Source organism: Sebastes umbrosus, chromosome 2 (genome assembly GCF_015220745.1).
Source record: "Sebastes umbrosus isolate fSebUmb1 chromosome 2, fSebUmb1.pri, whole genome shotgun sequence".
Taxonomy (NCBI): Eukaryota; Metazoa; Chordata; class Actinopteri; order Perciformes; family Sebastidae; genus Sebastes; species Sebastes umbrosus.
In genome coordinates this window covers 24,972,397-25,000,047 of record NC_051270.1, presented here as the reverse complement: position 1 = coordinate 25,000,047, position 27,651 = coordinate 24,972,397, and the positions used below count along the sequence as shown (strand labels likewise).

The window sequence follows — 27,651 nt, the reverse complement described above, 5'->3', positions numbered from 1 at the left end:
TGTAGCCTAAATATACCTTCACAAATACATGTGCATGTGCAGTAGATAACCCTAGAAGCCCATGTAGAAAAGAATAAAAAATGTATGGGAAAAAAAAGAAAAAGAAATGAACAAATATACTGTACATATGATATAATATATAATGTGTATGTATCTACATATAATAATAATTAAAAAAATAATAAAAAATGTATATTGTACATATTTGAAGAGTACCTGCAAGATTTTCATTGCTAAACAAATTTGAAACTTAAAGTAGCATAAAATATAAATACTCAAGCAAAGTACAAGTAACAATACTAGAGTAAATGTACTTAGTTACATTCCACCACTGGTATAGCCAAAAACCAGACGAACCTGTCAGGACATTTTCTAATGATCACTAATGATTTAATAACGAGCAGCCAGTCTGATTTCAAGGAGCTCTTTCTCTTTAGGTGCAATCCTCTCCAGGTGTGTCGCATTGACCACCTACATCCAGCCTCATGGTGAAGGACACACACATACAGAGAGCCAGTGTTCAATGACAATGCAGTCCTGATGGTGTCCTCCTGATGCTGCAGGCTGCTGCAGCTTATTACTCTCACTTTATTTCAGAAAAAAACGACTTAAAACAGTCCTGAATCCTGATCACATGAAACTGTGAGAACACTCATCAGGATTCATTTTACGCAACACAAAACGTGCTCCTGAAAAAAGGATGATCCACGTTCATCCTCCACCACTACACCATCATCATCATCACCAGCGAGTAACAAACCAGCAGGCTCAGGTTTGTCTGATGCATCCTAGTAGATAGTAGAGAGAGCACCTCCTCCTCCTCCTCCTCCTCCTCCTCCACTATCTCGTAGTAAAACACGCTCCGCCATGAAAACGCGCAGCAGAGTGGCACATCTCCAATACGCAGTGTGCGTCTCCTCCTGTCCTCCTGCTGCTGCTGCTGCTGCTGCTGGCTGCGAGATCTGCTGTCGTCTGTGAAAACCACCTCACACACACACACAGAGAGAGAGAGAGAGAAGAGAAGAGAAGAGAGAAGAGACGCTGCTCCATCACAACTGCGGATATTTAAAACCCTGCAACATTTCCTCTGTTTTAATCTTCAAGGAGTGCACCTTTTATTTAACCAAATCTGTCGCTTTTTCGAGTAGTTGGAGCAGCAAGAGACGAGCAAGGTGACAATGGTGCGACCAGCAGGATGATGATGATGCGGGTTTTGTTGTTTTCTGCGCTTTGACTTTTTGTTTTTGCGTAATGGGTCTCTTTGTTGGATCAGTCACTGAGAACTCCTGCAGAGGTTTATTTTGCATATTTGCACACTTTCTGTTATGGTAACCATCTGGTGGCTCGTCCAGTCCTCACCTCTCTCCTCCTCTCATCATCCTCTTCTGCAGCAACGCGTCTCTAATTGGAGCGAGGAGCATCTTAATTGATGGAGATCACCAACACCGGACACTAAACCTCTCCAGTTACACCGTTTACCAGCAGGCGGACACACACAACCCTCTCTGCGCGTCCGTGGATGTTATTGTTCTTTATTGTTCCACTGCTGTGTTTTTTTGTCGTTTTACACCTTGAGTGACAATGCCGGTGAACGCGCTGCACCGCGGCGGTGGCGGAGGCCTTGGCGGAGGTGGCCCGGGGTCCCTGAGCCCCGCGTCGCTGTCCCGCAGCCTGTCCCGGCTCAGGGAGTACCGGACCCGGACCAGGATCATGCTGGCGCTGGGAGTCTCTCAGATGGTCCTGGGGAGCCTCATCTTGGCCGTCAGCTTCGCAGCTCTGGCTCTCACCACATCACCCAGAGTCCGGCACTCATGTCCCTTCTGGGCAGGTTTCTCTGTGAGTACAAACATTATCACATTATGATGTATTTGGCATGTTGAGTCAACAGAACGAGGGTTAGATGGCTGAAAGTGCAAGTTCTCTATAGTGCAGTGCCTGATTATTTCTACAATAATGGTTTGAAAATCCATTTCGAAATGTATGAAATTCCCCTTTAACGAGGTATTATCCTTATGCAGAACATATTTTAATGTTAAGATTACTGCATTAACCATTTTTGACCTTAATGAAAAGATATGTCTATTCTGACTAGATAAACTGAAGGTATTAGGTGTTTCTTCATGGGTTGAGAAAAGTTTCCTACCTTAGATAAATAAACTATTTAAGATTTGCATGATGCAAGTTTTCATCTGCTAAAGAAGAAGAAAGGTGGTGTGATCCTAAAAGCATGACACTACTGAGGCATGTGATATCAATATAGGCTATTTGAAATGCTGATATGGTTATTATGGCTATTTAACCCTCCGAGATCCAAATTAGACCCAGTTTTTGTCTTTTTTAGGGGGGTACAGGGGTCTTTAGGGGGAGATAGCAGGTCAACAGTATATGTCACATAGAAGTGGTTTACATCATCTGAAAGCTGGGAACCTGGAGATTAATGTGAGATGCTGCTCAGCACTGTGTGTCAAATTGGTCATAAATCAGAAATAAACATGAATTGATTATTTAAAATAAATTGTGAAAGTGTATAGAACATTATAATATAAGTATATGATGGTCATTCATGCTCTATTATATCTCAACAGTTGTTGCAGCAATTTTGAGGTTGATACCATTCGTTACATAGAAATAAAATTTTAAAAATGATCAATAATCCCTCCAAAATATCACATTAAGACTCTAAGACCTTAAGGAACACTATAGAAAAAGCCATGCTGTGATTTGGTATAAACAACTTTTGACATTTGAAGATTTCTGCAAGAATTGCATTCTTCGGCAATTAGATGGTGAGCACTTCTTTTGTGGAAACTGTTCATAAACCCCCTTATTGTCAATCTACCTGTAAAAGTCATCCATCCCCTGAATGCCCTAGGTCTCTAGGTTTTGGCTGTAAAGTTTCATGAGGCTGTGATTATCCTAGAGGTCACCACAGGTCATTTTATACAGTGAGTTCATGTTTAAAAAAATAGTCTCATTACAATGAAATGGCTACTATGTGGACTAACATCATCACACATGAATACAGTTGGGCTCATTGGATCCACAATAATCTCAGCTTTACAGTGAAACCCAGTTTATGTATTCCAAGACTGTTTATGCAGAAATATTCAGATACACCATTTTAGAATAGGCAAAAATAACACATATATACTGCATTCAAAAAACTGCATGTGATTATCATAAAGTGGGCATGTCTGTAAAGGGGAGACTCGTGGGTACCCAGAGAACCCATTTTCATTCACATATCTTGAGGTCAGAGGTCAAGGGACCCCTTTGAAAATAGCCATGTCAATTTTTCCTCACCAAAATTTAGCTTAACTTTGGAGCGTTATTTATCGTCCTTCCCAACAAGATAGCTTGGTTGGTCTATTGGTACCAATAGAATTGATTCCTTAGGTCTTCTAGTTTCATGTGATATCTGCACCTTAACTCTTGCTCTAAAACTGAACCTGCTACAGCCTCTGAAGGACAGCAAAGTCGGTCAGGATCATCCGCGACCCAGAGGGTTAAGGAATATTAGAACTTGATTCAGTGACTTTTGGATTTCAAAGAGGTCCAGTTCTTTATTCTCAGGTAGAGAGCTGAACTAATTGGTGTGCCGCTGTCATAAAAACGAAGAAATTAGGTTTTTGAATAAATTTTGGAGCCAATCTCACTGTAGGCAATTAGTTATGAGGATGTAAAGCCTCTGTGGTAATCAGTGATACCACACACACACATACACACACAGATACAGTCAAGGCAGAGGATATTTTAAATACTATACATATATGTTGTGTTTTTGTCTTCGTCGTGTGAAATTTTTCATGATGGTTTCCATTAATATTTATGAATGCTCTGCACACGTACCTGATTTCCTGCCAGAGACCCGGAGCAGGGCGGCTCCATTAATTATAGAGGCAGCGGGGCAGAGTGCAAGGGTGAGGGGAGGTCTGTGGCACGACGGCCATCTGTCTGTCTCTGTGTGTGTGTAGCAGTGATGGAAATATAAACTGTCAATGGATAGATGTTCTTGTATGCTATGAGTGAGAGAGGACATGTGTTAGTGCCTGTATGTGTGGGAGTCTATAGTTACAGGGGAATAGTCAACCAGGGGTCAGAGGTCAAAGGTCAATGGTCATTCTTTATCAGTGCCTCGGGCTGATTTGACGTCTGTCAGCCTGTTGTCCTGCATCTTATACCTCCTGTTATCTGTGTGCACCAGAGGCATCTTTGTGTCCTGACTGTGCATCTTTTGTTAGTTATGTTAATTATTGTATTGTGCACATTGACAATTTACAGCTACATCTGCCAGACAACATTACTACTTACATATAATGTTACTTTGCAAACAAAGAACAAAAAGGTTCTCTTCCTGAACACAGCACAACATAATGCTTTTTACATTTTCATATAATGAGCAAATAAAACATGAAATGAACTTCATCTTCAATCTCATTTAAATCACATAACAAACAAAGCATTTTGTCTTCAGAGAGACGATTAACCTAACTGTTTCTAGCTAATGCTGATTCAGATCCATTCTTTATTATTGTCTATAGAGGAAATTTGCAATCAAACACTCAAACAAGTTAGAAACAGGGTATAAACAAACTAGAACATCACAACAACACAAGTGTGTTACAGTGTGCCCAGGCTGTTTAAGGCACTAATGGCTGAGGGCACAAAACTCCTCCCAGAGCCATTCTTCTTGTAGAGGAGTTGTCTGTATCTGCGACCAGAGGGGAGGAGGGTGAAGCATGGGTTGAAGGGGCGGCGGGGTCGTGTGCTATGGTCAGTGCTCTGCTAGTGGCGGCAGGTTGAGAGTGGGGAGGACAGTTGTTTTAGAGGATATGTTGGTGATTTTCAGGAGCTTGTTTCTGTTGGTGAGGGTGAGCATGGTGAAATAGCAGGGGGCGCAGTACAGGAGGATGGATTCAATGGTGCTACGCTACAGAAGGAGCAGGAGGTGGGGTTTGACTGAGAGAGGCCTTATTTTGTGGAGTCTTTGTTGGCAGCGTTCATGGAGGTTTCTGGTGTGGTGATCAAAGCTCAGTTTATTGTCCAGGATGATGCCGAGGTACCTGAAGTTGATTTTTTTGCAGGTGTCAAAGAGTTCCCTTCAGGGGGTTCCTGGTAGCTCACCTGGTAGAGGAGGCGCCCCATGTACCAAGGTTGAGTCCTTACCATAGCGGCCCGGGGTTAGAATGCGACCTGCGTCATGTCATTCCCTCTCTCTCCCCCTTTCATAACTATCACTGTCTCTCTCTCTCTCTCCATTAAAGGCATAAAAAAGACCCAAAAATTAAAAACAAAACAAAAAACATGAGGTCCTTCATCTTGGTGAATATTGAGGAGGAGGTGACTGTTTGTGCACCACTGGGTGAAGTGGGCAACTGATTGTTGTTCGGGGCAGCTGTGGCTCTGAGGGTAGAGCAGGTCGTCAACCAATCAGAAGGTCGGCGGTTCGATCCCCGGCTGTGTCCTTGAGCAAGACACTTAACCCCAAATTGCTCCTGAAGGCTAAGTCATCGGTGTGTGAATGAGTATTTAGATTAGATCCTGATAGGCAAAGTTGGCGCCTTGCATGGCAGCCTCTGCCATCAGTGTATGAATGGGTGTGTGAATGGGTGAATGCTGACATGTAGTGTAAGCTTTGTGGTGGTCGGAAGACTAGAAAAGCGCTATATAAATGCAAGTCCATTTACCATTGTTGGTAGTCTGTGGCTGAGTCTGTGAGGAGGGTGAGCATGGCTGTGTCATCAGAATATTTAAAGAAGGGCTAAGCCCGTCATTGGTGTGTATAGAAAGGGGTTCAGCCTTGGGGGGGCTCCAGTGTTGACGGTGATGATGGGGGATGTAACATGGAGATGGTGGAGTTTGCTGATCATTAGATGTCGCTGGAGGCTACAGTCTATGAAAGGACGTGCCAGCCAGGAATGGCCAGGGGAGATCAGGTGTTGGAGGAGAGTGTGAAGGAGGCTCGCCACCGCATCCTCTGTTCCACTTTTGGTCCTTGAGCCGGTTAGAGTCCAGCTGAGGGCCAACATCTGGGAGGATGGTAGTCAGTAACAGCGTCTCGAGACATTTTGCAATGATGTAGGCAAGAGCAAGTGATTCAGTTCAGAGGGGCAGGATTTCTTTGGGACAGGAATAATGGAGATGTTCACGCAACTGTGAACAAATGGATCATTGACTTTGACTCTAAATTCTGCTTCACATGAATCTGTTGTTGTTTTTCATTATGTTTGTCTTTAGGTTGACACAGTAAAATAAGAAATAAATTAATCCTACAACATAAAGGTTCACCTCACTAATGAAGGGCATGCAAAATGTCATTTAGTGATATATATTTTTTGTTATCTTGAATTCTTATCAAGAGGCACTTCAGAAGAGTGTCAGGCAAAATTAAGATAAGGTTTAGTACTGTAACATAAAGAGGACATGAATTGTGGGGCGGGACTTTGCCTCTCTATGTGGCTGAGATCAGCTCTCCATCTGGAGACTCTGGTGATGGAAGTGATTTGCCCACAAGCAATCAGACAGTGGAAGTCACCCATTGTAAAGTTGAGAGCTCTAGCCTGTGGAAAACACTGTTAAATAAATGTTAAATCTTCTTGTGTTAAAGGGCTTATTACATTTGGTCTTAAATGTTAACTTATAACAGCAGAAAATGCAGCATCTTTGGTTATAAGTGGCTTCATGAGCTGATTTGTTTAGAAAACTGAGTCCTTGTCTATCAAGAATTTTGTCTGGGTTAATAACACAAATCAACAATTAGGTATTATGGGATATCCTTTGCAGCTCTGCTTTGTGATTTAGTCTAATAAGACGAGTCATTTGTACACAAAAGCTTGCCTTGTGTAGCTTTAAGACTCCGCAGAGCTAATCTAGTCCTAATTTTAGAGAAGGAAAGTGTTCTTTCTCTCTGTCTAGTGTGAAAGGAAGCCGTTATCCTGGAGATCGCTTACAAATGCTTTAGTGCAGCAGCAGTGTATCCGTGTTCAAGCAGTTTTATAAGAACCTCTGATATCCTGCAGACAAGCGTTCCTGTCACCAGGAGGGAACCAGCATTCTCCACAACGGGATTTCTTTTAGCGTGTAAATGTGGTTTAGCGTTGATGCCTTTATCTTGAGCTTCCTGCCATGTTGGTGAAGTGAGCTAATGACGAAGGTGCCAACAAATCCTCAACCTATCTGCACTCGTGTGTGGTTTTATATGTGTGTTCGTGCACTGCGTAGGTGTCTGTGTGTGTGTGAGGTCACTGTGGGACGTCATTAAGGCTCTCTGTGTGATGACTGGCATTGTGGGATTTCATCACGGTCACAGCGAGAGAAGGCGTAATCTGTACTTCCTACACGGAGCAATCACTGTAGAGCCCACACACACACACACACACACACACACACACACACACATACACACACAACTATATCCCACTTCAGTGTTGTGCATATCAATGGATCTGTCTCCTTCATCCTGATTTTCCGCGCTCTGGAGGAAAAACATGTTTTACAGCTTTGATGTTAAGAGTCGTTTGTTTGACAGCATAATATCACACACACGCACACACTTGCCTGACCAACAGAGACTAATCCTACAAATATCTCGCTCTTTCTCGCACCCAACCCTGGGCTTGTAATCATCCCGCACCCCTGCTGTAACTCGACACACACGCCGCAGTCACTTCCTCTATAGGCTATGTCATTTTTGGAGGCAAAAAAGATGACGCAGAGCTCCAACGAAGACACTGCAGAGCCCCGCCGCCACACAGTCGCCTCCACTCCGCTTCGTTCGGCAACATTACCCGCAGGTTTACCTGTTGGCGAATGAATCACGCCGCTCCTACCTGCCGGGGTTTGGCCAACGAATGAGGCGACGTGGTCGAGCGAGCCAAAGGGCCTCTGCAGCTGTCAGCGGCTGACATGCAGAACAAATTACCGTTCACCTCGCATCTCCATGAATTAAAGCTCGGAACTGATCCAAGTGTCTAAACACACACACACACACGAACACACAAACCGCCTCTCTTCTCCTTTCTCATGTCCTGTCACGGAGAATAAAAACATTTTAGACAAAATATGTGAATATGTAAATCCATCAGAAGGAGTTAGTGCAGGCATCATTTACACATTCACATTAGATTTTGATGCTTTCTCTCTGTACCAGCATGACATTTCCTCTCCTCTCGTCTCCAGAGAGGGATTTACTGCTCTTCTTTTTTCCCTCCCCCGCCCTCCTGGTTGTGAGGAAGAAGATGAATGTTGATTTTTGTGTACAGCCGCTCTAAAAGTAACACTCTCAACATCCCAATTCTACAGACTGTGCCGTAACAAAGGCGGCTTAAGACGGTATTCTTGGTATTTGTTGTGAGGCAGCTCTCTCTGCCGCATTTTCAGCACAAACCGTCAGCAAATTCTCCACTAATCTGCCTGAGTGTGTGTGTGTGTGTGTGTGTGTGTGTGTTTGTGTTTGAATAGAAGGCTCCAAAGTGTTTTGTAGGGGGTTGTTGTGTTGTGGGGGCATATTGGGAGGCTCTCGATGTCTTTGTGTGTTTGTGGAAGGAGGGCAAAGGTTCACATTGGAGTAAAGTTGGCAACAGCTTGACTTTTAGCTTCGCTCGTGGTGTGTCGGTGGGCCGGGTCCCTACTTTGTTCCAGACCCAAATATTTCAACAACTATCGGATGTATCACCATGACATTTTGTAGAAAAAATAATGTTCCCCAGAGGATGAATCCTACTGACTTTGGTGTTCCCCTGACGTTTCATTTAGCGCCACCAGTAGGTCAAAGTTTTCACTTATCTTGTGAAATGTCTCAACCCGGTCTCATGGGAAGGCAAATAAATACCACGACATTTCACCGACATTCTGCGTGTTATGAGGACGCTTATCGCATGTCATTTGTATGCAGCTTTCCATACCCCATGCAACAAAACTACCGTAAAGCCCGCAGTTAGGTTTAGGCAATAAAACCACTTAGTTAGGTTTAGGAAAAACGTCATGGTTGGGTTTAGAACAAGTACGTAAATATGTAGGGAAACAACGTAACATGAGTACAGAAAACACGTCACAAACATCACTAAAAACACGGGACAAACGTCACTAATGTATCCTACAAAACAAAACTAATTAGTTAGTTACTAATTAATTTAGCTCAAAGCAGTGCTCTGCTTAAGTACATGGCTGTAGGCTCCTATTTTTTGGGCATTTCGGTCTTGAGGCTTGACTCTAAATACTAAAGCAGAATGAGATTCTCTCATGGAGCCTGTGCGTTTTGTGCTGTCACGGCCTGCAATTGGAAATCGGAAAGACTTTGGATTTGGGCATATCTAATCTGGTTGTTACAGGAAGATCTTGTTTGCATTTTGCACTTTTTTGTCCTCAGTGAGGAAATAGAGAGCAGCAGTGAGACGAAGACAACGGGGTGAAATGTTTTGATTTGATTGTTTAGTTGCTGGGTTCTGCTTCTTCTGCAGCGAGGGAGCACGAATCATCATTCATTAACTGGCTTATTAGGCTTCGCTTGTATCCTGGCAACAGGTCTTAAGACACAAACACACACAGACACACACACGTGTACACGTTTATACTCTTAAAGTGTAGTCTGCAGTGTTGACAATCGTCATTTTGATAAACAGACTTTTTATCTGTTGAAAATGAATACAGTAATTCAGATGTGGTTGTTGTCATAAACACTATTTATGAATTTTGGTGTCAGACTCATAACAAGAAAGTGAACAGAGAGAAGTGTGACATTACAATCAATCGCCTATCTCTGCCTTTAAATTGAATATCAATACTTCCACCACGGTGTCAAATGAGTCATCAATATGAGTCATAGTTTGAAACTCCTCATACTGTAATGTAGACGTAGTGCACAAATAGCCAACAGATATTCATTTGAGTGTTTGGTCTTTAAGGATTCTGTGAGTAAATGTGTTATCGAGCTTAGAAACACATTGATTTCTGTTTCGATAAAGTAATTTGTGTTCCTTTGGTGTCACTTGTGTAGCTTTGCTTTCTTTAGAGTTTATTTTCTGCTCAGTAGTATTTCACGGTGTTCTTGTAAAACTCATTGAGTCAGAGAGCTGCATAAAGAAGAAAAAAAGAAAAGTGAATCAATAGAATCAGTTAGTTGCTAAAGTGCTGCACTTTTTTTTATTAAAACAGAAGCTGCCATAATCAAAACAAATATGTGATTTTTATTGTGTAGCATGTGTGTATAAAAAGCTACTACATTTATTATTCAACACTGCTTTATTTTCTAATCCATGATGGGGTCAGAGTCAGACCGGTGTGGAATATTCATTAGGATACAGGGAGCCATTAAAGGATCAGTTCACCCAAAACTTACCGTACATTTTGTGATATCTAGCCATGCAGATAGTTTAGTTTTTATTTGCCCAGGTTTTTAAATATGTGTCACTGAGATTTTATTTGTGGCACAGGTAGGGCTGGACGATATATCAATATTATATAGATATTGTGATATAAGACTAGATATCTTCTTTCTGCGAATTCACACAAGGCAGCGGCAATGTGCAGCTCGCCGCAATGATTACATTTTTCTGCGGCCGGGGGGCATGTTCATGTGTTTCAGGTGGGAAGAAATTCTTTGCAACATACGTAGGTCAACATGTCACAGGAGTCACAGGATCTGTTTGCTTGTTAGCTGTTGGTATTCACTGGCTGCATTTCGCCGCTAAAACTTAAACTTTTCCCAACTTTTAGTTTGGCTGCACTTCGCCGCAGAATCAAACGTCCGCAGTTTGTTGAGCTCGGGAGCAGCGGCCGCAACTTTTCACAGACATTGCATGGCAGTCTGCCGCAGGCTGCACTTCGCCACTGCTTTGGTGTGAATTCGGCGTTAGATTTCAGATATTGAAATATCGTAAAAGTAGTCTTTTCCTGGTTTTAAAGGTTGCGCTACAGTAAAGTAATGTAATTTTCTGAACTTACCACTCTTTTCGAGCTGTTTGTCTTTACCCACTTAGTCATTATATCCACTTTACTGATGATTATGTATCAAAAAAATCTCATTGTGTTAATATTTTGTAAAAGCACCAATAGTCACTCTTACAGTATCGATATTTAGGTATTTGGTCAAAAATATTGTGATATTTGATTTCCTCCATATCGCCCAGTCCTACTCACAGCATTGAAATGTGACACAAAAAAAGTCAAAAGCAACGCGTCTTTCCAGTAACAACGCCGTGGTTACCAAGGACAACAGTCAACAGTTTCCTTCAGTAGAATATCAAATATCTCAAAACCTGTGCAAATAAAACGAAAAACAACTTGCTTGTGTAGATCCCACTAGAGATCAAGAAAAGTGTTTTTTTTATTTAGGTGAACTGATCCTTTAAGCAGCCACAGGTTGTAGAAGAAGTCCAGAGAGAATCCACCTCTTACATGAAGTGAAGAAGAAAGCTTGCTTTTGTGAAGTGATATTTAAGTCACATTATACGTAATGGCATCATCAGTTTATCTATTATTCTGGGACTTGACACAAAGCTCCACTTTGTTGTTTTGATGCAGCTTTTTACTCCCAGCTGTCAATAGAGGCCGTGGCTCTTCAGCTGCTTTACTCATCTTGTCAGTTTAGATTAAATGGAGAGTGCGGTCAGCAGCACACATGCTCTCAGACCGGACCACTCATGGCCGGATCGGCCTCTTAAATCTCATATTGATCAACTAATTAGATGGATTCCATCAATCATCACACTGCTGTTTACTCTCTGTTTTTTTACTTGGTGTTTTTTTTTTTAACATCTCTGCAGTGACGTCACTCCTGTGGTTAAAGCGGGCGTGCGTCGTGATGACGTCATGTAGTTTTAGCGCTCAGTCCGTGCCGAGGTGTCGCCGAACACAGTTGTAATTCACTTCCCTGCAGCACCTTTTCCATAATAAGTAAGTAGACTCTCAGCCTGCTGCTACTCATTACTCTGAGCACCCTCCAGTGCATCCTGCCCCCACTCCAGTGCTACCAGTAAGCACCATAATGGTGGAAAGAACAGTTTGTCCTTGCTCCCACTTCAGAACACACACACACACATACACACACACACACACACACATGCAGTGTTCGAGAGAGGCTCTAATATTTCAAGTTGTCAACTTCACTTAATTCCTCGTCTCGGTGTGCTTTGCGCTACAAGCTGGAGACGCATCCAGACTTCCTGCCTCATCTCGTTCCTCCACTTGTTCTCTGATATCTTTGGGTTGTTTCCTGATCCGTGTTCAACACCAGGTACAGGATGATCTGAGCTCCTTCGCTCCCTTTGTCCCTTTGTTACATGCTGTCCCTCTTTGCCTCTCTTCGCTACATATTACCTAATGAAGCAAAGAAGCAACCTAGCTGAAACCTGGCATTGCACTATGCCTGGTTGGCAGCGCAGTCATCAGTGAAACCCAAAGACAAAGGATGAATGTTGGGGTTGTGTTTCTGTGGAAGATCTGCAGTGACACGGCGGGGGTCCTGGTGCAGAGGGCTCTGGGGGGACAAAATACGCAGGGTCATCGGAAAAAGTTGGCTTAACTTTTGCAGCATCGTCATGCTGCAACCGTTACTGTGCTGGCCAGTCAAATCAGTGCACATTCCTCTTAGATTACTGTGTAATGTGAACAATGTAGTTCTGCTGTTCATCTTGTGATATTTGAGACAAAATTAGGGCTGCAACTCAGGATTATTTCCATTATTGATTAATCTGCCAGTTGTTTTCTTAATAAATAGTTTAGGGATGCACCGATCTGATTCTCAGTATCGGTCCGATAATTGGCCAAAATCCCTTGATCGGATATCGGAGGGAAAAAAATGTATAATCCGATCAATTTCCGTCACATACGGGGATGTCCTGCGCGTACACTCTTCTATGTCGGCGTTGCCAGGTCATTTTGCTAAAGCCCCGAACATTTTGAGTGTAGCCTCGACAAAAACGTAATGTGTGTGAATGTGAAATAGCGTTTGTTACAGATCCGACTGTCAAAGTAAATGCAGGACTCTGACGGTCAGTGCCGAGTGACTAACAGCGGGAAGAGGAGAGGAGAAATTGCAGAACGTTTTGTCTTCTTCACGATTGTAGCTGCCGTTTTATTTTATTTTACAAACCTCACGTTGCATAACATTACATTATGGCGTCGCTCCGAAAAAAACTCAAATGGTAAACAACTCATTTTACAACAGGTGAAAACTACGTGTGCACTTTGGAGAGAGGAAGACAGATAGACAGCAGCAGTAGATGATGGAGAGTTAAACAGTGCACGGACTACACTGCATTAACTGTATCTGAAAATTATGTGCATGTGAGTGAAAAGGAACATTTTTTATATTTTAATAAACTAATATTAACATACAGAGATGGAAGAAAAACTCAGATCTCTACTTAAGTAAAAGTAGTAATTCTACAGTGTAAAATACTAGCTACAAGTCCTGCATTTAAAATATTAGGCAGCTCAAGTAAAAGTACACAAGTATTAGCATCAACATATACTTAAAGTACCAAAAGTAAAAACACTCATTATGCAGAATAATATATATTATATTATTGTATTCTAATTATAGATGCATTCAAGTGTTCATTACTGTAATGTTGCAGCTGGTAAATGTGGAGGTCATTTAAATTACTTTATACACTGCTGGGTAGTTTAATCTATAATAATACATCATCATTTATTAGTTCATTATATTTTGTATTAATAACCTGAAGCTGCAAAGTAACTAACATTATTAAATTAATTAAACTTAGTTGTTTAAGAGAGGGAAAAAGATGGTATTGGATTGGTATCGGTATCGGCAGATACTCAAGGTTGCGGTATCGTTATCGGACATTAAAAAGTGGTATTGAGCCGTCTCTAAAATAGTTCATCTCAGTGTGCTGCGCTAGAGCACAAGGTGACATCGTCAAATATCTTTGTTTTGCCTGAACAATAGTCCCAAACCCCAAAATATTCAATTTACTGTAAAGTTAAGACTAAAAAATAGAGGGAATGTCTGACTGAATTTGTACTGGCACCTGGTATAATGAATTGGTAGATTTAGATGTATACTCAAGGCACCCTTTATTTATATTTATATTCATGTATAATCACCTGAAACCTAGAGGCCATCGTAGTTCTTTGACACGCTTGTGAAACTGCGGTAACATTTGCCGCAGAGTGCAAAACCGTGGTACCGCCCAAATACCAAATACCGCAGATTGGGCAACGTCCCTTGGCATCGGAAACCGATGCACAAAGGCACCCTTTATCAACAGTATGTGACGAACCGGGCTTTCAACTAACTCCAATGTAAACGCACCCGCGGCGTTATATGACGCTACGATGATGTAGTATTAATAGCTTGAGAGTCAGATTAGGGCGGGCGGGAGAATGGCGGATGGGTCAAACGAAGACTTTCAACCAGGAGACCACTGTTCTTGACCCGTGTGAAACTAAAAGTAACGTTGACTTATCTTGTCACGTGACTCTGCAGTATCGTCAGCCCCGGGAGTCATGTGAGTCGTCAGTATCGTCAGCCCCGGGAGTCATGTGAGTCGCTAGTCAGTTAATTTAACGTCAACCACGACCGTTTCCTAAACTGAACTAAGTGGTTGTGTTGCCTAAACCTAACTTCCTGTGAAAACGGAAGTTTATTTTGAAAGGACACTATGCATTTAACGAGCGTATATTGACACGCCGTCCCCGCTCCGTCCAAAAGTAATGCAAGAGGGGTACCCCGTGCATCGGTCTCCGATGCCGAGGGGCACTGGCCAAGCGGCGGTATTTGACGAGATGGGAGTGAGAAAGTGCTGTACTGCAAGCCATCGTCTGACTTCTGTTTCTCCTAAAGTAGTGTTATTATGGTAAGAATGTCCTGTGAGCGAGGTGAACGGCGTTACATGGTTTTGCACTCTGCAGCTCACATTAGTCTCGAAAAGAGAGGAGTGAGCGGAGAGGTACTCAGTTGGTTGCAATCTGTAACCACACCACTCGATGCAGTCAAATCCTACACACTGCCCCTTTAAAAAAGTTTAACACTTGTACGTACGAACATGACTTTGTGACATCACAACTAGTTTGGAAGCCAATCGGGGTCCAGTATTCAACTTACACAAGTGTGATGTGGAAACATGAATCCTCCAGTACACACAAACACTGAGAATTTACTTTTCAGTGACGTAGGAGACAACTTGTGTCCAGCAGGTAAACTTTGGAAATTCATATTTAGCACATTCATAGATGTGGATTTTAGATTAGATTCTGGGTGTTTTCTAATGAGGCAGATTGAGTCGATGTAAAAGAATATTGAACTAGTTAATTGATCTTTTTTATCAGACAAATTATTAATCCAAGGACAACTTTTTCTATGTCTTAAAACATGTCTGGAGGGGATCTTTTAAACATCCCAGAATGATGAAACACATGCTTGCACATGTGCACACACGTTGCATTTCTGTGTACCCGCCTCTTTGTATACACAGACAGCTTCATGCACGCAGCACACCCAAAATGGGCGCACATAAAAAACACAAGCAGCCTCCATTATGCATCATTTTGATCTTTGAAGGGTGAAGCTGGTTGATGTGTGATGAAAGCTGTAGATTTTCTTTTTTCTCTGGACGTTTTCAGACCTGAACTGACCCTGCAGATACACGTGGGAGGGCCGAGAGATGTGTTTGGGGAAATTGTTTTATGTGTTGAATGCATGATATATTTCTATATGTGCATTCATCACACATCTCTCATAAATCCTCCTTTTCTTTCGTCTGCCTGCTCTTGTTTGTAATGTGTCTGTGTGTTGGTCTGACCCGCGTCCCGGGGGACGTGTCTGACAGAATGCTTGATGCTGCACTTCTTTACAAACAGACTCGACCCGGCCGCCAGCAGGTCTGCCTGCAGACTGTTGAATAGAAAAAAGGCCAACAGGGTTGAACTGAGCTCACAGGGAGGGAGGGAAACCAGAACAGAGACAACAGAGCAGCGAGGGAAACAGAAGACGGCCCAGAGGCGAACGTCTGTCATGAGGTCTGCAACTGTACAACACCTGTGTTCACAGTTCTTCTGCCATTGTGTGTCAAATCCGACAGGAAAGAGAAGCTTTACGAAGCGGACTCGTCTTTTATTTGGCCTGAATGGAGAGTTTTAGTTTGCCAGGGAAGTGACAGACATCCACTTCCTCCTTCTGGCTTTGACCAGATGTTTACAAAATAAAATAAATAAAAGAGCTTTTCAGTGACGTGCCACGACAGGCCGTCATCAGTGTGAAGGCCTGATACCAGACAGACGGAGCTCTGTTGATGTGTTTGACTTCTATCCTCTACCTGCTATTAAGCCGTTAACTTCCTCCTGATGTAACAAAGCTGACTGTCGTCCCTCCCCGCTGCTTTCTATAGCCGATCAATGGGGAAGCCTGCTGACTGGAGCCATCGTTTGTTCTATGATTAGCAGCTGTGTTGCGTTGGATGGCGCTTTTATGTGTGTACACATGTGGGAGGGCGGGTCAGGGGGGTGTGAGTGTGTGTGCTCGTGTGTGTTTATTCGTGTCGAGGTTTGGTCGTATTATACCCTCGACAGCTGAGCAACAAGGTGGTTATTTGTGTGTATCGAGACAGATATACACCTCTGTAACAGAAAGCAGGGGAAGAAGAGAGCGTGTAACATCATTTCTTTCATATTTTGTCTTTTATCGCTCTCTCGGATCGTCTTCCACTCCCTCATGTTGCCGTCCACTGAGCCGAAAGCTGTTTTAAGAGGTTAATCAGGCGGTGAGAAAGATAAATCAAGAGCCTAAAGGCAAATCTGAGGCGTTTTAGCTCTTACGTAAAGACTGTTTACAAGAACTTTGACGCCGTGTCCACATATATGGATATATAAAAAATATATGTATATATATTTTCTCTATGTTTTGACCTCTCGTCACACAAACAGAGATTTGGGTCATAAAAATTTGAAAACGTCTTCCAAGGTGCAGATTTTTAAAAACTCTGCTTACTTTGTTTCAGTGTGGACGTGTAAAAGCAACAATGAGCATGTGTGAAATGAGGAGAGGATGTTATTGTTTCCCAAATGCTCCGCTTTACATGTCCACACCGATAGACCAGAAACAATAACAAAGAGTGGACTATCGATTTTTTTACGTTTTGTTAGCACTGCTCTGACTAATTACTACTACAGGAACACATTAAAGATATGGAGGCCGAATTGTGATTGAGTGTGCTTTTGGGCGATTGAAGACGAGGTTTGGAGCACTCAGAAGGGCTATGGACATAAAGCTGAATGACCTCCCTTTCGTCATTTATGCCCGAAAAGAGACAGTTGATGACAGCAAAGTGATGACAGTCATGCAGTTCGACTAGGAATCCCAGCCCCCCACCAACTGTTACCAAACTGACTGTAATGAAGCCGAAGGAAAGGGAGTGATAAGAAGGGTGGTAACAAAGTTCCTTGACCCTTAACTTGTGATCTCACTTGTGGTGACATGTAAATATTATGGCGAGCGGAGCGTTTGGAGTTGTTTTTGCGTTCGAGTGTGGATGGAGATATTTTGTAAATCGGGTCGTGTGGACAGATTTCTGTCTTTAAAAGGAGGGGAAAATATCAGTTTTTAAAAATATCTATGTGTGTAGACAAGGCCTTAGTCTGAGCACAAAAAACCCTGTTTTGAAATAAAGAGCCAAAGTGAAACTGGAACTTCTTGGTTTTCTTCCAAAAGGAAGAAAATCACATTGACATTTGTAAAAATGCAGCCCTGCAGCATAACCCTGCTCTACACTATGTGTTTGTCTAGACGGGGATGGTGAATGTTTTCATAAAGGATTAAATATTATTTATTTAATATTTCTGTTTTCAAGGCCTGTAACAAAGACTAAATGACATCAAACTCAAAACTGTCGCTCAGGTTACACATCATTATTTTAGCAGACCTTGAGTGGCTGTCGCTGTGAGAATGGACTTAGCAGGACAGAGAGAGACATGAAAAGAAAGTTTATACAGCAGAGATTATAGTTCATCTAATCAAAAAGCTGAAAAAGAGCATTAATATTATGGGTGATAATATTTTATGGGAGCTGTAGTTTTTTGAATGCTAACAAATCAATCATTGTTTAATTTTGTCAGAATCATGTCAAGTGTTCAAACTCTATTTCTGAGTATATATAACTAAGTGCTTGTCAGATTTGTAAGATTCATTGCTTCTCTCCCCTCAGTTGACGTTTAAATCACTTCATGCACGTCATGATTTATTCTTAAAGTCTGTTGCACTTTGTGGCATATTTTTTTTATTGATACACCAACTTATACACCTCAGGCAAGCCTAAAAATGCTTTTGCACAGTGGGCAACCTCTGGTTCTGAGAAGTGAAGCCAATGCTGAAGTGCCTTAAACTTGCATTCTTTCTAACAGCCAGCAGGGGGCGACTCCTCTGGTTGCAATAAGAAGTCTGATTGTATAGAAGTCTTTGAGAAAATGAGCCTACTACTCACTTGATTTATTACCTCAGTAAACATTGTAAACATGAGTTTATGGTCTCAATCGCTAGTTTCAAGTCTCCTTCAATACAGCATGATATTCATTTAGTAAATTATGGTCCCATTTAGAGTCAAATAGACCATAAAGCAGGGTACGCTTTAGGGTGTGGCTACCTCGTGATTGACAGGTCGCTACCACGGCGTCGTCCGGTCTGGGAGTTGTCAGTGTTAACATCTTATAACTTTAACCCTTTCACTGCGTGTTTTCAGTTCATGAAAGTTAATTGAAACATTTTGGTCGCCTAAAAATATCTTATTCAGCTTTGGGTTGTACTTAGCAACACCCTCTTGTGTCACTTCTGGTTGCAAAAACCAAGATGGCAACGCTCAAAATGCCGACCTTGAGGCTTCAGAACGGCAGTCCACAAACCAATAGAAAAGGCACAGTTGCAATTTTCACCCCCTTACCTGGAACAGCTGTAAACACTTATAGACGTCAGCCACCATGTCATGTAGCCAAGATTGTATAAACCACTGAGGCCTTAAACACCAAGAACAGGTGTCACTTTTTCAGGCAGGTTGATGAAGAAAAAAAACTTAATGAGACGTTTCATTGAATTAGAGAAGCTGCTGGAAGACTTCATCTCTCTATAAATACAGTGAGGATAACACGGTATAAGAAAAATACACCAATTTCCTGGTGGAAATGGGTAACGGGGATGAAACCTGTCTTGTTTGGATAAATGAGCCGTGAGGATGAATTCTCCAGGTCGGAGGTTGAACCTTTACAACAGTTAATGGCGTACAACAGGTCACCAGATCAGTTGAAAACGCACACACGCACAATCATTCAACGTCTGGCAGTGGTCAGATTTGTCACCTGTAATGTAATGTAGTGGCCGTTGTCTCCTGGTGGAGTGCAGCAGCATAATCGTAAAGTCATTTTTCACTGATAATAGCCTGAATGATTCATTTCCTGCTCTTCGTGTTGTTTCATCGATACGGATGGGTCGGGCGCTGTTAATCTCTGGACGTTTTCCAAGTGTGTATATGCATGTCCCCCTGTGTGTCTATATGAGCGCAAGAGATGTAAAAAAAGACGAAGGAGAGAACGAAGTACAGGACTGATTGATCTGACAGTCTAACACATCTGCCTTTTAGAGGAGTCTCAGTGGGAGTTTAATAAGTACAAAAGCCTCCAGAAAAGCTGAGGTTCCTCTGCACTCTTTCTGTGCACACCTCGGTTGTAGTTTATCTTTATAATCATTACACAATCAACAACGATTGCATTACTGTCTTTTCAGATTAAGTAAATGTATCTCTATCCCCATATTAAGTGCTGTCCCAGCCACGTTTTGGATCTTTCCGTATCTGTTGGAATAATATTACAGATTTCAGGGAGAGAAAAATCTGTTTTTCCTCACTGCTTCCTCCTAAAGGGAACATTAGTAAAAGCTCATTTATTTTCAAACTGTCCTGCGGCTGGAGTGGATTATGGGACTTGCTGTTTTTTTCTCTCTTAATTCACTAGTTGATTTTTCTTTCTTTTTTTTTTAATTCGCAGTTTGGGTTTTTTAGAAATATGCTTTATTAAAGAAAAAGAAGAGGGGATTTATGCAAAAAAAAAGGAGAGAAGTAGAAAGTAAGAGGGACATTGCTGCTGATTTCGATCCGGCGCTGCAGGGGATGATGGGGGATCTGTGGGTGTTTGCTCAGCACGAAGGAGGCCAGCCGCCCTCCGGGGCATCAGCTCCACCCTCAGGTTGATATTTCAGCTCTTCCTCCTCTCCAGCTCAGTGTTTCTTTTGGCATTGCTTCAGCTTGGTTAGCATGCCTCATCCCCCACCCACCCTCACATAATCGACACTCTTTTTGATCCGACTGGCTGCTCGTTTCTGTCCCTGGAGGTTGTGTCTCTGTGGTATCCATGTTTGAGCCGTGGCTCTAGGAGAGTGAGCGCCTCTGGGATTGCACTTTCAGATATCAGGAGTGTGCGCACGTCTGTCATAGAATAGAAACATGAAATGTGTTTTTTTTTGGTTTGTTCAACTCTGAATAGGCGAAATGTAGGATCCAGTTCAGCCTAAAACTAGGGCTGGGCAATATATTTATATCGTGATATGAGACTAGATATCATCACAGATTATATATATCTACGTATATATATATATGTAGATATATATATATATACATATATATTATTCATAAAAGTCTTTTGAGCATGCTATTTTATCTCTCTTCTCAACATTTACATCTGTGAGCAAGTTCTGATTTTCTGTTTCACAATTTCCTCTTTCTGTACTTTCTAGCTGCCGTGTTTCATCTTTATATTTGTTTTTTATTTTGTGGATAAAACACAAAAAGGCCACATCAGCAAAACCATTTCTACTTTATTACCTCCTTATTCAGCGCAGGTCTCCGTCACTGCCACAGTACTGCAGTGCAAAACCTAAAAATATGCTGTGTATAAGCCTTTTTTGCACTGATCAATACCTCCCTACTGTGCTTAGTAAGGGAGGACCAGAGCCAGGGAGCCCGCTGCATGAACACTGTGTGTTTGTTTTAGAGTTGAAAAGATCTGCCGATCGACAGACGATCAGTCATCTATTATGATAATTGATTAATCGTTTCATTCAACAGTTCCTGCTCTGCCATTGTGATGATTCACTACTTTTCTCTGTTTTATTGTAAACTGAGAAACTTTTGGTTTTAAACTGTTTGAGAAGCAAAACAAGCAATTTGAAGATGCTATCTCGGGATTTGAGGAATAGTGATGGGCATTTTCCAAAACTTTTTGACATTTTCTACATTAAATGATTCATCGAGAATATAATCACCGGATTAACGTTAATAACAAAGTAAACATTTCATAATGAGCGCATAATATCCCATAGTGTTGGGCTGATGTGCAAAGTTTGATAACAAATCTTTAAAAATGTCTGCTCATAAAAACTGTGGGAAATATTGTTGTAGAGGTGATTGCAACAAAATGAATGTTTTCAATTTGTCTTCTGCAGTGTGACTTTATTATAGCCGTCATAAAATAAGTTGTGGGCATGAAATTGGACAGTTTACCAGCTTGCAGGATATTAACATGTTTCAGCAGGTGTCATGGGAACATCTGACCATAAACTAGCCTTTTCAGCAAAGATTGAAATGAGGGCTGTCAAAGTTAACACACTGACAGCTGTTGTTGCCTGTTGGGCTGCAGTTTGCCATGTTATGATTTGAGCATTTTTTTTTAATGCTATATCAGTTCCTGTGAGGGTTTCTGGACAATATTTGTCATTGTTTTGCATTGTTAATTGATTTCCACTAATAATACATACATATATTTGCATAAAGCAAGCATATTTGCCCACTCCAATGTTAGTAAGTGTATTAAATACTTGACAAATCTCCCTTTAAGGTACATTTTGAACAGATGAAAAAATGTGCAAGTAATTTGCAATTAATCACCATTAACTATTTCAATCGATTGATAAATGAAAAGTTTCCAATCACTGAAGAAAGCAACCGCATAACAGAGCATTTAAGTGCTGCAGAAATTAAGTTAGTTTAAGGTGCTCTTCACGATATCCAGAGCATTAATATAGCAGCAAACAACTATTTGCCATGTAAAGATATAGAGGAGTAATGTCTACCTGAGCAGAGAATGAAGTCACTCTCCCTCTGTGTGTGTTGTAATCTGAGCTTCTCCTCACTTTGTTGACATCACTGGGCCGGCTGCGTGTGCTTTTAGTGCATGTTCGTGCATGTGAGCGTGCCCCACTGGCTAGCTCACAATTGCTGCTCTGCACTGCTCTCATATACGGCGGTTACGGCTGATGACGCCGTCATCGACCGACACCCTCCGGTTCCCCCCAGGTTAACACTGTTAACTCGGTCAGCACATATGCCACTGTTTGCACTGTTAGCACAGTTAGCTGCGGGTCGCTGGCTCGCCGTTGCCATGCGGAGAGTCATCGAGAGGCAATAGAAATGCTCTCAGTCCCATATATAGCTCCTTTAATGACAATCGGCAACAGAATGAAGACAAACAAGAGGCCAAACATCTAGAAAATCATTTGTTACATTGTGACACTGTGTGAGCAACCAGTCCTCAAAAGAATAATCCAGGATGGAAATGTAGGCATCTTGATACGATGACAAGTGACAACTGTGCAAAAAGAGGCAGTATTGTTTTTCAATATGGACTTTGATTAGGACCTCGTCATGGTCGGTTACTATGGCAGCCAGAGACAGCTTGTTACCAGTCAGCATCATTTGAGGCAGGTGAGGAGATCAGGGGGATGGAGGAGTGTCTCTCTCTCTGTCGCCAGCGGAAACAAGCTTTAAGGGGAAGAAGAAGAAGAAGAAGCAAGTGTAAGAAAGAGAGAGAGCTTGTAGCACATGAGGATTAAAGAGCGTCAAGAGGCTCGTCATGGGTGAGATGACAGACAGACTGTGAGAGAGAGAACAAGAAATATGAAAGCGAAGCAACAACAAAGGCTTCAGAAGAGTGACTTCTATTAGCAGAACGGGGAGGGAGAGTGAAATGTTTTGGTTGAAGTCGATTACAGCTGTGGTTCTGTGGCGTAATGAGTCTGGCCGTGTCTCATGCTTCTGTATCCCTCTCATTAGCCGGCACTGGAGGAACAAAACAACACTAGTTTAAACGTGTGTTTGTGTTCAACAGCTCACAGGTTTCTCCTGTACTTTCTGCAGAACCTGGACAGACCGGACAGGATAATAAGTGTGAGGCTGTGTCTGTATTCTGCACCATCTTCGGAGCTGCTATTTGTTTTATGACTCACTCTGTTTCTCCCAGTTCCCAGTCTTGTATCTGTTTCTCTCTGCTCATGTTCCTCCTATACAGCATGTTCACCATCGTCGTTAGGGAGGTACTTGTTGGTTGCCCCCAGCAACATGTTCAGACATTTTGTTAGAAGTGAGATACTGCATAGAAAAAACACATCCTTTGAGGAATTACATTGACATTGGATGATTCTGTGGCTTTGATACCTGAGATTGGGGTTTTCACATCCTGTCTCAGAACAACAAATAGTTTTTTTCATATATATATATTCAATCAAGACAACAATCTTTCTCTCACTTACAGTGGCCCTGAGAGCTGAACACGCTGCAACTTAAAGGAGCAGTGTGTAGGATCTGCCGGTATCTATGATTGCAGCAAACTGAGGCCTCTTCTGTGCGCCGAGCGTGACGGATTGCTACAGCGGCTGACACGAAAATGCGAATGGCCCTCACTAGAGCCAGTTGTAAGAGTAAAGTGCTTAGCGCTTAGTGTGTGTGTGTGTGTGTGTGTGTGTGTGTGTGTGTGTACGGCCCACGCAGGAAAAGTTAACAATGTTTAGTTTGTCCGTTCTTGGCTCCTGTAGAAACATGGCGAAGCAACATGGCGGACCCGCTCCCTATGTAGATATAAACGTCTCATTCTAAGGTAACGAAAAAACAACAGCTTTTATTATCAGGTGATTATACACTAAAGAAAACATACTTATTAATAGTATATTCCATTTCTGCCATTAGATTCCCCTAATTGTTACACCCTGGTCGTTTAAGAAAACACAAAACGCAAGCAAATGAAGAAAACCTCTTCACCAATTTAACAACCAATGTCCAACGGTTCGTGTGATATCTTATGAAGCTATTCCTAATTTTTCATGTGTTTTCCTATGGATATCCAGCAACGCGTGTCAATTTCCACTTGTTACATGCATACAGTCTTTTCAAAATAAACTTCTGTCTTCACAGGAAACAACTCGGTTAGGTTTTGGCAACAAAACTACTTAGTTAGGTTTCAGAAAAGATCATGGTTTGGGTTAAAATAACTACGGAAGTGGCGTAACTTAAAGGATAACTTTGGTATTTTTCAACCTGGACAGTATTTTCCCATGTTTTTGTCTAAATGACTAATGGGGACAACACTTTCTGAAACTGGTCCAGTATTGAAGGAGAACGCTACAGCGGCCAGCTGCTAAACGAGCTGTAATGTAATCAATTGGGGCAACCTGGTACCGTCAGTTTATGTCCACTAAAAGTGCTTGTTTTTGCCACTGACAGGCTCAGATTGTTATCATAAGTGTCTGACAACGTTATGGAAAGGGCCCTACAAAGAAATTAAACTTTTTTCTTACCTTTCGCTTCCTGTTAGTCATTGTGTTGCGGCTTTGCGGTGGCCACGTTCTCCCTCAATACTGGAGCAATTTCAGAAAGTGTTGTCCTCATTAGTCACTTAGACACAAAAGCGTGGGGAAACAGGTTCCAGTTTGAAAAATACCAAAGTTATTCCTTAAGTACGGAAGTTATGGGACAAATAAATCAATGTTGATTCTTTATACTTATTCTTTACCTATATATTACACTTATTATACCTATACATGGATTACATATGAATATATTTAATGGGATATATATAGTACAGTGCATTACCTTTCCTAGGTGTAGCTATAAATGGTGTATGAGAACAGCTTGCCAATATGTAACCTTTTTTTCTTTTCTAAATGCGGCAAAGTGAGAAAACATAACCAAATATAGAAACTCACTGCAAATACAGAAACGCTGCAAGTCACACAGAAAACAACAGAAATGGATTACATTCCCCTGTTCTTCCCTGCAAACTTCTGTTGTTTTGTAATTCATTTCTGCTGTGGTCTGTGCAATAGTTCTGTGTTTTGTTGTGTTTTCTGTTGTGAAATTGGTCACAAGATGTTTTCTTCATCTGCATGTGTTTTCTTAGTTGCAGTGTGTTGAGCTCCATTTAAAGTTGTTCATGTACGAACAATATTCAAACACGATTTATCTGATGCTGGGAACGCTATCAGTATTCAGGTTAGCAAGATGAACAGATGACATTTTGACAGGCAAGATAAGAAAAACATGTCAGTCAAATCTTTGTGTCTCTTGTGCCTGAAACTCTGGCTGTATGGACGAAGTCTAACGTCATTTTCACAACCGAAACTGATGAGTAACATATATGATACATGAAGGCCAAGTTTTAGACGTGTGTCCAATATTGTTAATGGTTGATCAGAATTAAATCGGTTTACATGGGGGCCATGAATTGTGTTTCAGAAGTACTGTCTTCAACATACTGAAGTTGTCATTAGCAGATAATATGTGAATAATCAGATTCGGTGGTTATAACATGAACGTTGTGCTGGATGAGTGGGCAGATCCGAACACACATGAAAGGAGAGCTCAGAGCGTGTTTGATGAGTCTGTATATGTGGGGATGATGCAGCTGTCGTCTTTGAACAGCTGGAGTTATGAAACAACAGAGAACCTGTGGGCTTCAAACATGGAGGGGTAGCAATCCTTTGAAACATGACAAGTGAGGATCTCGTCAAAATGTCACACTGTCAGAAAAAGGCAGAGCAGAGTTGAACCTTTGAGTATTTAAGCATGTTGTTGCTGCAGTAAGCTGCACAGGAGCAATACTCTTCATGCAAAATGCACCTACAGTGTAAACAATTCTATAAGTGGGCATCAATGAGAAAATTAGCATGTTGGCTTTTTTTTGCATTGTCATCTTTGCTCCCCGGTTTGGAGTGATCACTTCTGTCTGCACTGCGGTCCTTGTTGCTGCAAACTCCCACCACTCTTGTCTTGGGGAGGGTGTAGAGAGACCAACCAGAACAAGTCGCTAGTGCTGCAACACGAGCTTCACCAGTGAAGAAGAGTAATTGTGTTTGATGAAGCTGGAAGCACCACTGCTGGGGTTGAACCCTGGTCTCTGCAGTGTTGCACCAACAGGACCTTCAATCGACGAGCTACCTTTAGACTTTAGTATCTGTGCCCTTTTTATGCAGACTGAACTGGTTCAGATTTGTACCTTTTATGGTGGATGAAAAGATACATACTGTATATGTGGGGCCATTGTGAATCTGGTATGTTACATTTGTGTAAAATACATGTCTCAGTACAAAATTATCAACTTGGTCACACAGGAAGGCATTTAAATAGCACGACATAACACGAAGATTCTGCGTCATGAAGACACAACTTAGGCGGGGCGGCTGTGGCTCAGAGGTTGAGCAGCTCGTCAATCCCCGGCTGCTCCGGGTCACATGTCGAAGTGTCCCGAAGGCTGTGCCATCAGTGTGTGAATGAGTATTCACATTAGGTCGGCACCTTGCATGGCAGCCTCTGCCATCAGTGTATGAATGTGTGTGTGAATGGATGAATTCTGTCGTGTAGTGTAAAGCGCTTTGAGTGGTCGGAGACTAGAAAAGCGCTACATAGATGCAAGTCCATTTACCATTTAGGCTTTTTGTGTGTCATTTGTAAAAACTATGGTAACGTCCGCAGTTAGGATTAGGCAACAAAACCACTTAGGTTGAGGGTTAGGCTTAAAATTAGTACATAAACTAAGTAGAATACTCACGGACACAACGTAACATAAGTAATGAAAACACATCACAAACGTTACTAAAACAGGCTGTTCTCATACACCGTTCGTTGCTATACCTACGAAAAGTAATGCACTGTAATTTGTACACAACCCACAAAATCAATTTGTATGTAATCCACGTAATTGTGAACCAGGAAGTATAAAGAGCAACAAACGCTGCATAGGGAGGAGGTCTGGGTGGGGCAAAAAACACCGAACTTTCGCCCAGGAGAATGGCGTTCGTACCTCGTGTGAAACCAGAAGTCACGTAACCTCCGTACTTAGTTAACGCCACTTCCGGAGTTAATTGAACCCAAACCACGATTTTTTCCCAAACCTAACTAGGTAGTTTTGTTGCCTAAACCTGACCAAGTTGTTTCCTGTGAAGACGGAAATTTATTTTAAAAGCCTGGAGTGGAAATTGACGAATGGACATTCATAAGAAAACACACGAAAAATGAGGAATAACTTTTTGCGATAAGATAGCATACAAATCATTGGTAAAAAACACATCACAAACGTCACTAACGTAACTTACAAAACATAACACCAGTTTCCTGGTTAAAAGTCATGTGTTTGTTGGACCCATCCACCTCACCATCCGCCCGCCATTATGGTCTTTCTTGCTTTTTATTCTACGTCTCTAGCTCTTAGCGTAGCATATTTACACAGATGTATTTACACAGATTACATGGCACGCCAAAAGCAAGAGAGGCGTTCTTATTGCACGCTAAATCCCTTATGCATTATCGTGTCATTCATATACTTTTTTTGTGAAATTATAGATGTACTATTTTTTTTTTCCATCCAAATATCCAACATTTACAACTT

The 27,651-nt window shown here is 41.8% G+C and overlaps 1 protein-coding gene across 2 annotated transcripts in view; it reads left to right on the top strand.

Annotated features, from left to right (window-relative positions):
* Positions 1-449: 449 nt before the first annotated feature.
* fam189a1 (family with sequence similarity 189 member A1) overlaps positions 450-27,651 on the top strand; it is a 123,465-nt gene continuing 96,263 nt past the window's right edge. For both annotated transcript variants that reach the window (XM_037751674.1, XM_037751666.1), the window contains exon 1: positions 450-1,836. In XM_037751674.1, the coding sequence (XP_037607602.1) occupies positions 1,582-1,836 (255 nt within the window). In that variant the 5' untranslated portion in view covers positions 450-1,581. The remainder of the gene's footprint in view (positions 1,837-27,651) is intronic.